General features: G+C 49.9%; 1 protein-coding gene across 1 annotated transcript in view; it reads right to left on the reverse strand.

Moving 5' to 3' along the window:
- Positions 1-12,449, reverse strand: part of Rfx8 (regulatory factor X8) — a 53,619-nt gene that overhangs the window by 15,425 nt on the left and 25,745 nt on the right. Inside the window, exons 6-10 of the mRNA XM_057751840.1 lie at positions 10,217-10,327; positions 8,694-8,771; positions 4,824-4,937; positions 2,882-3,032; positions 1,619-1,677 (exon numbers count right to left, since the gene is read on the reverse strand). Of these exons, the coding sequence (XP_057607823.1) occupies positions 1,619-1,677; positions 2,882-3,032; positions 4,824-4,937; positions 8,694-8,771; positions 10,217-10,327 (513 nt within the window). The remainder of the gene's footprint in view (positions 1-1,618; positions 1,678-2,881; positions 3,033-4,823; positions 4,938-8,693; positions 8,772-10,216; positions 10,328-12,449) is intronic.

Below are 12,449 nucleotides of genomic sequence, written 5' to 3' on the forward strand. Positions count from 1 at the left end.
CCCAAGTCCCTAGAAAAGAAACTGGAGGGTAACTGATCCGTATCTCACAATGTTGTCCTCGATACTGAGCAGGCGGCTGTGGGGTTTCGGAAGCCTGCCTTCTCTCCCTCTCCCTTGCTCTGGGCATCAAAGGAGTCACTTTGTCTCTGAGATGCATTCCCAGCCCTGTTTCTGTGTCTCCTTCTGGGAAGCTTCCAACAGGAATGCAACCTTTAAGAGCTGATTTACTGAATTCTCAGGCAGGGACTACAGAAACCTTTACATTTCATGACTTCATAGTATAGGTGCCCGGTCAGCCTTCAACTACACCACCTCCATTGCCCAGAGGAGAAGCAGCATTAGGATGCTCAGGATATTCAGTAAATATCCTCACGGGGGCACAAGAGCAGAGATCAGGCTCCGAGCAGGACCCACTTCAGAACGCAAACGTGCCCCCTGACTGGGATGAAATCAAGGGCCCACTACATAGCCACTGCCAGGAAGACCCATGAATGCATCTGCACTCCAGACTGGGGATGGCCTGAGGACCAGCTCAGAACCCAGGGAAGGACACATGCTAGATGTACGGACTGCTTAACAGAGGACCCGGAGAGTTCCTCTCCAGCTCAGAAGGACTTGGGGCATAGTGCTGGTGCCCAAGATGCCTCGTGATCTGCTGTCTAAAGGATTTCAGGCTCATATTCAGGGTCCCTTGGCATCAGTATGGGGTTGGTTTCTAGATGCTCTGTATGCCAGTGTACAGAGAGAGCTGAGGTGACTGGACTCTCCCAGTGCAAGGGCCAGGGTGAGCTTCTTGACGAGCACCATGAGACCTGGGGGCCTCGCTAGCCAGTGGCCAGTGGGCTTTCCTGTCTACCTGCTGCTTGTGGGTGGGCTGGAATGGATGCCAGGCTTTCTAGGTGCTCGAGTTCCTTATAGACGCAGTGTTTGTGCACGGTCCATACAGTCTTCCGTACAGCTGAGACCATCTCTAGGGCACTCGGAGCACCCGATACCGTAAATGCTGTGTGGCGTGGTATTGCTGTAGGCACGATGACAGGGAATGTCTGCCCACACTCAGTACAGACACGACTGTCAAAGGCCTTTGAATCATTTTCAAGCTGAGATGAGTTGAGCCTATGGGGAGAAACCTACAGATCCAGGAGGCTCGAGCTGTATCACCAGCCTCTAGCATGTACGCCAACTACATAACCGCCACAGACGCCAAAGGCTCAGAGTGGAGGAGACTGGAGCCCCAGACACACAGAGTCCAGAGGGTCGCATGTAGAGGGGGAGGGATTTGTCTGCCTACCCATCTGTCCATCATAGGGTCTACTGTGCTGCCTTTCACCTCTGACACCAGCTGGCCCAGGTCAGCACCCCCAGGGCATACCTCCCGTATCTGTTAAATGCTGTTCTGCTTTCTCTCTTGTGCAGAGATTAGAGGTGATTGGAGCCTTCCAGTGCCAGGGGCAGGGTGGGCTTCTCGCATTGCACCACAGGACCTGAGGGCCTCCCCAGCCTATGGTTGGGATGAAATGGCCTCCCTCCTGCAGGCAGGAACTGCCCACTCTCAGGGAAGATGTGGAGCTTCACTGTGTGCCTTAGGAACACGTATGGGAGGTTGAGCTGGGTGTACCTTTGCCATGTTGGAAAGGTATGTCTTTCTCCTGAGTCTTTTGACGAATCCGGTGACTTCTGTGAAGAATAATACACAGGGCCATTACTCCTTCTGCACGTTCTAGCTCCTCTGGGCAGGCGGGGGAGGCACCCATGGCTAAGCAGGAAAGCTGGGCTGCCTGAGTCTGGGCCTTCTCCTCCTCCTCACCCATCCGCTGGGCCTTTCCCCGAAAGGCTGAGGGAGTCTGGTAGTGACTGCATGGCCAATAGAAGCCTGGTGGCAGAGACTTGTATAATCCTAGCTTCTGGATTGGGTTGCTACGGGCTGGTTGGTGTCCCCCTTATCCACACGGTGAAGCATTGCTCCACCGCGATGGTACTGAGAAGAGGCACCTCTGTGAGCAAATTAGTCATGAACGTGGAACTTTCCCAAAGGGGATTGGTGCTTTTAAGAAAGGAGAACTCAGGTAAATTCCTTACCTCTTCCCCACGGTGGGGGCAAAGCAGACGGACTGTCTATGAAACAGAAAACAGGTCCTGACTAGATCAGAGATCTGCCACTGCCCTAACGCTGGACCTCCAGCCCGTACAGCATCCCCTTCCTCACAAACAGCTGGGGAATTGACTCTCAGCTGCTGCTGGGCTGCCCGGGGCATGACGTATTACAGCAATCGGAGCTAACTAAGACAGGCATTCTGAGGAGTTTAGAATTTTCACCAAGATCTCCAAATGCCCCATCTTTCTCATATCTTTGGAAAAACTATTAAAGGAAAGGATGGGAGAGAAGAGGTGTGGGGGGAGAGAAGCTGTATGTAGTGGTGGGGAGAGGCTGTGTGTGTGGTGGTGGGGAGAGGCTGTGTATGTGGGGGGGATAGGCTGTGTGTGTGTGGGAGAGCTGTGGGGGGGAGGCTGTGGGGGTTGGGGAGAAGCTGTGTGTGTGGGGGAGAGGCTGTCGGGGGGGGGAAGAGGTTGTGGGTGGAGAGGCTGCGTGTGGCAGGGGGCAGTTGCTTACTCTTTCCCCTCTCTTCCTGAATGAACTTGGCTATCCATTTGACAGCTATTGAGGAGAACATACCCAGGCAGTGTTTGCGGTGGGTGGCTCAGCCCAGGAAATCATCAGAACCACTGTTGACAAAATCACCCAGGCAGACGGGGCTCTGCATCTCTTTCACGGGTCAGGGGCAAAGGGTTACTGTGTATGACCCACCAGTGGATGGAGCTGCCCTTGTGGCAACATTCAGTTCTTCGTCTTGCAGAATCTGGGTTTTGTGTGGAACCCTACCTTTGAGTTTGGAGATCTGTAAGATGGCTGGAAACCCTTCCAGAGCACCGAGCAGCCACAGTTTGAATCTCTTACTGAACAGCCGGACAGATTTCAGGTACTGGATACTAACGTCTTCCAGGAAGTCGGGCAGGAGAGTGTCCTCCAGGCCCTGCAAGGAAAGAATCAAAAAGCATGTTCCGGCCTGCGGCCGCAGGTACTACCAGTAACTAACACAGGGACCCAGCTGGTCGTGGTAGGTCAGGGAGGTCACTAATGACCTAATGCAGCCACTGTTTTTTGTACAGGGCATCCTGGCACCCTCGTGTGCCAGAACTGGAATCTGAATTTCCAAATTTTAATACTGGAATCTTTTTTCTTTCTTTCTGATCCTGCGGATGGATTGTGCATACTAGGCAAATACTAGCCACTGAGATCCACTCTAGCCCCTGATTCAACTAAAGCAAACAAAAACCCAGAGCCAAACCAAATCAAACAACAAAGCAGCCAGCACTCTGGTTACTACCAGGAGGGTCAAAATCTACGTTTAAGGGCAGAGTCAGCTTCTTTCATTCTCCTACTGTGGTGAAAAGTTAGAAGCTCCAGATTTGGAAAACCTGAAAGGTGAGATTTGTGATGAGCAAGGTGAGATTTGTGATGAGCAAGACGAGATCACCACAGAAACAATGCCTGTCTGACCTTCAAAACCCAGGGACTGCTCCAGAGACGGGAGCTACAGAGCAAGGTAAACCCCACAACCATGAGTAACCAATCATGGCTCTGCATTCAAAAGCATCTTTTCTTCTCTGAAATTTTATTTATTTCTATTTTATGTGCACAAGTGTTTTCCTGAAGTCACATCTGTGCACTACATGTGTTCAGGGTCAAATAAGGCTAGAAGAGGCTTTGGATCCCCTGGAACTGGGGTTACAGAAGGTTGTGAGCTGCCATGTGGGTGCAGGGAACCAATCCTGGGTCCCTTGGAAGAGCAGTCAGTGCTCTTAACCTCTGAGTCATCTCCCCTGTGACTGCCCTGGAAAATGTCCTTTTAAAAGACTGGCCTGGGAACATCTATAATCCCAGGACCAGAGACTGAGGCAGGAGGATTGTGAGTTCAAAGTGAGCTTTGACTGCATAGGAGGATTCTGTATCCAAGAAACAAACAAACAAGCAAACAAGATAATAATAAATAGAACATCTTTAGTTGATATGTCCAGAGATGGAAACTGGCTAAATTCTGAATTATGGGTCCTTGTTTTCTTTGTATGAGGAAAGTTAAAAAAGAAAATGGCCCTGGTTTATCACGCACTGGTCTGTGTGTAAGGGTGTGCTGTCCTGGGCTGGTATGTGTACCGTGGGTGTGCTGTCCTGGGCCGGTGTGTGTACTGGGGTGTGCTGTCCTGGGCCAGTGTGTGTACTGGGGTGTGCTGTCCTGGGCTGGTGTGTGTACCGTGGGTGTGCTGTCCTGGGCCGGTGTGTGTACTGGAGTGTGCTGTCCTGGGCTGGTGTGTGTACTGGGGTGTGCTGTCCTGGGCTGGTGTGTGTACCGTGGGTGTGCTGTCCTGGGCCAGTGTGTGTACTGGAGTGTGCTGTCCTGATCCGGTGTGTGTACTGGAGTGTGCTGTCCTGGGCTGGTGTGTGTACCGTGGGTGTGCTGTCCTGGGCCAGTGTGTGTACTGGGGTGTGCTGTCCTGGGCCGGTGTGTGTACTGGGGTGTGCTGTCCTGGGCCAGTGTGTGTACTGGGGTGTGCTGTCCTGGGCCGGTGTGTGTACCATGAGTGTGCTGTCCTGGGCTGGTGTGTGTACTGGGGGTGTGCTGTTCTGGGCCGGTGTGTGTAAGGGGGTATTGGGGGTGCTGTTCTGGGCCGGTGTGTGTACAGGGGGTATTGGGGGTGCTGTTCTAACTCAACCACTAGCATCTGTTTCTGGAAGGGATGCACAGGAGAACCAAGGGTCTGCCCACCTTAAACAGCTGCATGTCATAGCATCCAAAGAGCTGGCGCACGTCAGGCAGCGACATGAGCATGACGCTGTCTTGCTGCAGAGATTTCCAGAAGGATGTAATTAATTCCTCCACCTAATGTGATGGAAGGCATCATCAGAAACTCAGGCTGTGCCTTGTGGGCCCCACCCCCATACAGACAGTGACCCCACAGGCTGTGCCTTGTGGGCCCCACCCCCATGCAGTCAGTGACCCCACAGGCTGTCAGAGGCCCTGAATGCCTGGCACGGGCTTCATACCAGGGCACACGAAGCTGTGTTATCAGCCTCACCAGCCGTAGCCGTGTTTGGAGACCATTCTTTCTATTTCGTGTGCACTGGTGTTTAGCCTGCGTGCGTTTCTGTGTGAAGGCATCAGATCCCCTGCAGCTGGAGTTACAGACAGTTGAGAGCGACCATGTGGTTGTTGGGAATTAAACCTGGGTTCTCTGGAAGAGTAGCCAGTGCTCTTAACCACTGAGCCATCATCTCTCCACCAGAAACTACTCTTCAGCAATCAAAGCCAGCCTGCCCTGCCTTGGTCTCACATCAGGAAACCTATTTCCTTAAGGATGCTTCCTAGATGGAATGCTGTTTCTGACCACCAGGGGGCTCCAGTTGATCATAAGACGAAGGTTGGGCCACTAGGGCCCAATCAAGGGTTGAGAATAAAAGTTCACTGACTGACTTGACTAATCCCTTTGTTCATTTTCCAGCTCAAAAAGAAAAGTAACAGCCTTGCACCTCGGGCCTCCCCTTCAGCACCAACTGTGAAGTCATGGGAGCGTCTCGGAAATCAAGAGGACAGCACGTTGAGGGGCAAATTGTCAGTTTCCTTCTTTTCCTGTTTCATCTGCCCATTTCCATTTTTTTAAAAAACTAGATTGGCAGCTGCCAGCCAATGAAGACTGCTGCCTTCAAAGGTTTGTTATTAAGTGTGTGTATGTGACCATGCGTCTCTGTGTTAGTATCCACAGATGTGTGTGTAAGCCTGCAGCGTCAGAGGCATTGGATCCCCTGGAGCAGGAGTTACAGGTGGCTGTGAGCCACCATGCTCGTGCTGGCAACTGGACTCGGTCCCTACAAAAGCAATGAGTGCTCTTCACCACTGAGCCATCTCTCCAGCCCTGAGATTCTTGCCCTGTGGGATTTATCCAGGCAGAGACATCCTGAGGCAGGACAAAGCCCTCCAAGGACCCCGGGCAGGAAGCGAGTCCCAGTATAGGCTGTCAAGGAAGTGAGAGCCACAGTGAGGACCTTGACTTGGAATCCTATTGACAGGAGACTCCTCCAAAGGGTCAGGAAAATGCTATGCTGGAGGGCGGGGTGTGTGTCTCCATCCACTTAGCCTGGTTGGTGACTCTTGCTCCAAGATCCCTGCTCCTGCTCACTGGTGAGCAACATTCACGGTGTTTCTCCAGTGTGTCCTCCTCTCCCTGATATCTGTTACTGACCAAGGCTGAATTGTGTCCTTTCTCAGATTGACCATGATGAAACTCCTGCCCAGATACATCCAAAATGGTGGCCTTCCCTATTTTCCCACTGGGTTGGAACTTTTGGGGGAGGGGCAGGCAGAAACTTTGCTAGTCCAACCTCCACCACCATCTCCTTTAGGTTTGGAGTCTTTCATCGTCACGTCCCATTGGGGAACATCTTGCTGCCTCTGCTCACAACGTAGGCTCCATCTGGATGCCCTTCTGTCCCTAGGCTTTGACTGCTCAGCCTCTGCTTTTCCTGCTGGTATTGGAAGCAGCATGGTGGCCTGCTTTGGGAGTCCTTTCAGCTTCTGCTCTTCCTATCTGGTCACCCAGAACATTCTAACATGCAGCCTGCTACGGTTTGTCCTCCCCTGAACTTATGCAGAGGTTTAATGCCATTATGGAGGATGGAGATACCAGTGGTTAGAGACAGGGCCTGTAGAGAACTGACTTGGATCATAGAAGGTCATTAGGGAAGAGGCCTGATGACTGGATGCTCATGGTTCTATAAGAAGAGGAGAAATCCAAGTGCCCGCATGCGCGCGCGCACACACAGACACACACACAGACACACACACAGACACACACACAGATAATCTGCTGTATTGTGCTGAGCTGCCAACAAGAATGCTATCATCAGACCAAGTCCTTAAGACCTTGAACCTTTAAAGCTATGACTTTTTTTTATCCTTTATAAAGGAGCCCTTCGCAGGTATTTTGTTACATTAACTGTGATAGTTTGAACGTGAACTATCTCCCAATGGCCTATAGATTAAAGACTTGGTCCTTGGCTGGTAACGCTCTTAGGAGGTTAGGCCCAATAGGCAGTGCCCCAGCCACTTGGGTTGTGGTCTTTAAGAGGACTGTGACACCTTGCTCTCTTCCTCTTTCTCATAGGGTCTCAGCAGGGGGAATACTCTGTTCTGATGCTCACTCCCTGCCTTCACATGTTCTACCTCCTCAGAGATGCAAAGTGGAGGGCAATCAAACATGGACCGAAATTTCCCAAACTACAAGTGAAAAGAAATGCCCCTTCCTTGTAAGTTTGTCTCAGGTATTTTGCTGCAGTTCACAGTAGCCGGTTAACACCGGCAGCAAAAGGTGACCAATGAATAGCTCTAGGACCCATCAGACTTATTGGGTAATACTGTTGCTTTCACTATCAAATCAGGCATTTCTCAAGCTTTGGGGAAAATGCCTTCCGAGTCACAGAGATGGAGCCAGTCACAGGACATGATTTAAGCAATTCTCTGCTGAGAGAGTGGAGGAAGCTGTGAGAGACAGAAGTGGGGCCTGCTGGTTCTCTTTCACTATCACGCTTACACTGGCTCGGTAGCCCGTGTGTGCACGCTGAGCGGCCTGCCACTCAAAGCTGAAATGCTTAGGTCCGAAAAGCATTGGGGAAACTTTCGTTGGAGTGTGCCCTTGTTTCCCTGGATTTTTATCTCATGCTTAGAAAAGTAAGATCCAGGCAGGCAAATGGTCAAGTACATGCTGCCAAGCACAGTTTCTTGAGTTCCGCCCCCGCCCCACATGGTGGAAGGACGGAGATAACGCCTGAAAATTGTCTCCTGACTTCAAACATGTGTCATGTCCACACATTGAATAAATAAACTGCAATTCAAAAATTAATTTTTTTAAGCCCAGCACTTGGGAGGCAAAGGCAGGCAGATTTCCGTGGGTTTGAGGCCAGTCTGATCTACAGAGCGAGCTCTAGGATGGTCAGGGTTACACAGAGAAAACCTGTCTTGAAAAACCAAAAGAATTTTGTGTTTTCCACAGCCCATTCTACGCACCTCCTTCTGTAATTGGGAGTCCCCATTTATACTTTATACCATAGGTAGCTTTATACTATAGGTAGGTGATGTATCACCAAGTGCCACACAGTCAGTTCTAGAATAAAATCTACAATGCCTATGCCAGAGCACCTGCCTCAAAGTCCTTTTCTTCTTTCTTCCTCTTTTTTTCTTTTTCAGGCTGAAGACTGAACCCAGGGTCTGTGCTTGCTAGCCAAGCTCTCTACCATTGAGCTAGCTAAATCCACAATCCCTAAAGTCTGGTTTCTTTTGACATGTGTTGATAAAATGGCTTGGGCATTACTGGGGGAAAAAGGTAGCTATTACCACCTCATACTTTATTCAGGCTCAGCTGAATCTGTTCTTCGAGAGTGATGATACTCGTATTAGAACCTTGAAGAATTTCCAAATGTTTGTGCTCAGAATAGACCACTTCCCAGACCTCACCAATGACCAGATGGTTGCATGATGAGGTGTTTGATGCAATGGGATAGCTCCGGATATCCCTGGAGGGATCTGATCAAGTTAAGTGGTTGACCAACAATCACAAGTGCTTGCATTTTATAGACAAAAGCCTACCTTTTCCAGCTCTTGGTTCCTCACATTCTGTAAAATGTCTTGACAGTAGTTGCAGTACTCGTCAGCAAGGAAGACCACCTAGGAAAGCACTGGATGTCAGCTCATCTGTCAGGTCACTTCGCGAGCAGTCATCCTGAGAGAGCCCGTGGAATCTGCTCTCTGAGGCCACCCCTGTCACTGTTCTGACATGACTGTGGCCGGACTTTTCACCCTGCCTCTGCTCTTTGTTTGCAGGGAGTCAGTACAACTTACGGACTGACACCTCATGGGCTCTAGTTTCCTTGTGGGAACTCACCTTGCAGGGTTGGTTATATCACTGTAACTTTTGGGGGTGTGTGTAGTGTGTGTTGTATGTGTAGGTGCACATTGTGTGTGTAAAGGCCAGAGGCTGACTTCCAATGTCTTTATCTACCTTTAATTCCACCTTTAATTTTTTAAAAGATTTTTTATATTTATTTATTTATTTATTTATTTATTTATTTATTTATGCATGTGGGAACATGTATGCCACAACACATGTGTGAGGCCATATTCATGTGTGTGGGTATAAATGGGAACATGCATGCCATGGCACATGTGTGAGTTCATATTCATAATGTAGGTATATATGGAAGCATGCATGCCACAGCAAATGTGTGAGGTCATATTCATGTGTGTGGGTGTAAATGGGAACATGCATGTCACGGCACATGTGTGAGGTCATATTCATGGTACAGGTATATATGGAAACATGCATGCCAAGCACATGTGGAAGTCAGAGGAACTGGTTCTCTCCTTTCACTGTGTGAGTCCTAGGAATTGAATCCAGTTTGTCAGGCTTGCTTCTCTCTGCTGAGCCATCTCACTGACCTGACTCCCTCTTTTTGCTTTTGCTGGTGTTGGCATTGATGGGGTGTGTGTGTGTGTACCTGTACATGTTTACATAGGCCCATGGAGGTCATTGGGAATCCCTCTCCATCACTTTTGCCTTGTTCCTTGAGACAGGGTACCACTGACCCTGGGCCACTGATTGACTAGACTAGCTGGCTAAAGAGTTCCCATGATCCTCCTGTCTTCAGCCACCCCAGCACTGGGATTGCAGACCTGGGCCTCTGCCAGTGTCAAGGCTGCCGGGATCTGGACCTGGGTCCTCACGCTTGCACAGCGGGCACTTACGTTATTGATTGAACCATTTTTCCAAAGGCCACCAATGTTTGACACTTTTCTTCCTAAACACTAGAAACCTGCATTATTTCCAAGCTCCAGATTCTAGAGAATCCAGTTCTCTGCCTCCTTGTTCTGGCCCCCTCCTTCCATGCAGGAGACCTCACTTGAGAAAATGAACGGCATCAGTCCCAGGGAGCCTTGCACCTGCTGAGGGTCAGACCTCAGTTTTCAGGCCCGAGAGGAAGGTTGGTCCTCACAGGTCTGAGAGGAAGGAGGCCGTATCCCAGGTGATGACCACCTCACAGGCAAAGTAAGAAGGCCCTGAAGTAAAACCCACACAGACTAAAAGGCTAACGTCCCTCAGGACACAAACCTACCAGCTTACAGGAGTACTTATTTGCCAACTCTTGCTCCCAAAATGGACATCTTCTGAAGGGAGACACGGGTGATCCCATCCGTTCCGTCTTTATGGGTGAGTGATTTTCGCACTACAAGTCATTTATACGATGATTAGTTCTTTAAAACAAAATGAGTTCTCTGGCACATAGACTAAGTCACAGTCACAGATATAAGTCACTCTGTCTCACAGTCTTAGACGTGGTACTGTTTCTGCAACTTGCCCTCATAGTACAATGATAGTGATTCCTACAGTACTGTCAGCTACATGGCCACGAAAAGAGGGGTTTAGGCTTTAGCACTGTCTTAGGGTTTCTGTTGCTGTGAAGAGACACCATGACCACGGTAACTCTTATAAAGGAAAACATTTAATTGAGTTTACAGTTCAAAGGTTTAGCCCATTATCATCGTGTCAGGAGCATGGCAGCTGGGAGTATGGCAGTGTACAGGCGGACATGGTGCTGGAGAATTTTACCACTTGATCCAAAGGCAGCAGGAAGTGAAAGGTACTGCTGGGCATAGCTTGAGCATATATGAGACCTCAAAGCCCACCTTCACAGTGACATACTTCCTCCTACAAGGACACACCTCCTAATAGTGCCACTCCCTTTGGGGGCCACTGTCTTTCAAACCACCGCAAATACATTACCCAAATGGATCATTCTTGGGGTGGGGGGTCCTGTGTTACAGTCAGGAGCTGAATAGTCATGATCAATAATAATATCAGCTATGAGCAGCCTAATGTCACTAGGTATTTCTAGAACCATCGTCTGTAGAATGTTGCTCCTTGAAATAAACTGGAGTCCAAGCTGTGAAGAGAGTTGTTTCAGAAATCCTGGGCTGACCAGAAGATGACTGACTCAGGCTTCACTTTTGAATAACAAACTTCAGGCTAGAGGGAAGAGGCTAGGGATGTGATGGAAACCACACAGGCCCTCCTCACACTGCTGACCATCTGAGCAGGGCTGGAACTGCTCCTGGCCAAATGACACCAATTTTATTTAGTGTGACATCTTTGGGATTTTTGAAAGTGTTCCCTATAATAGAATCGGCTGAAATGAATTCCACTAATTGAACTTTGATGCAAAGCCAACTACACAGATTGGAGGCTTTTCATCTCCTCTCCACCTTAAGGATATGCTCAGTTCTGGCCTTGGAATTCGGGCAGCTTCCGGGTCAAGGTTTAGCATCCTATTCCTGGTTCCCTCAGTTCCTACATGGGCATGCCGAACTCAGTCACTTTCTGGTCTCTGGGGTCTGGGTATGATGTTGTCTATCAGGCTCCTGGGGGTCAGCAGTTCCTTCGAACTCCTGGGCACTCTTCCTCAGGCGAGGGTTGTACTCAGTCTTCAGCCCACAGGTGCCACACACAACAGCAACAGCCCAGGGGGCATGCTCCTTGTCTGTGACACCCTTTGTTACTACCGAGTATCACACTGAGGACTGGGGAGTTGGAGGGACCACCCAACAGCCAGTGCTCCTGAACTGGTAGCATCTGGTAAAAGCAGGCGACCCTGAACTTCAGGAAATGCATATTGTGAGTTCAGGGTTTCCAGCACGCTGCACCCACACTCTTTCTGCAGACTCTTGGAAAGCAGTGGGGACATCAGTGTCTAGACACACACACACACATGCACACACACGCACACACACGCACATGGCAGGAATGTATAGTGGTGTCACTCAAGGCTTGTTTCTATGAATGCTGCCCATGCCCCAGTCCTGCTGTACCTTGCTCTCTGATCTCTGGGGGATAGTGAAGAGACTGACCATCAAGGAACGGCCTGTTTCACAAGCTCACCAATCTGACCATCAGTGCTTCTCTTAGAGATGACCCAGAGAACTCACAGTTCCAGCTCTGGGCAGCTTCTCACAATGAAAACCCCACTTCCACCGGCCATCTACCTCAGAGTCCAGACGGACCTGGATATAGTGGCTCTCTGGCTGCTGCTGCTGTTCCCAAAGTCATGTTTCCCAAAGTGTGGTCCTGAAACTACACCTTTGTGATAGAGGTACATACTCCTAGTCCCCAGGGGTGACTCAGAGGAGGCCAGAAATCTAGCATTTCCACCGCCTTTCTGGCACACTCGGGTTGAGATCAGGCAGGTGTGTGGGTGTACAGAGCAGGATGCCCAGCACCTTCCTCTATTGCCATTGGACTGGATGCCTGATGTTTTGTCTAGGCTTGCTGGCCGCTAAGCCAACCGGATCCAC

The sequence above is a fragment of the Chionomys nivalis genome, chromosome 19 (assembly GCF_950005125.1).
Source record: "Chionomys nivalis chromosome 19, mChiNiv1.1, whole genome shotgun sequence".
NCBI classification, from domain to species: domain Eukaryota; kingdom Metazoa; phylum Chordata; class Mammalia; order Rodentia; family Cricetidae; genus Chionomys; species Chionomys nivalis.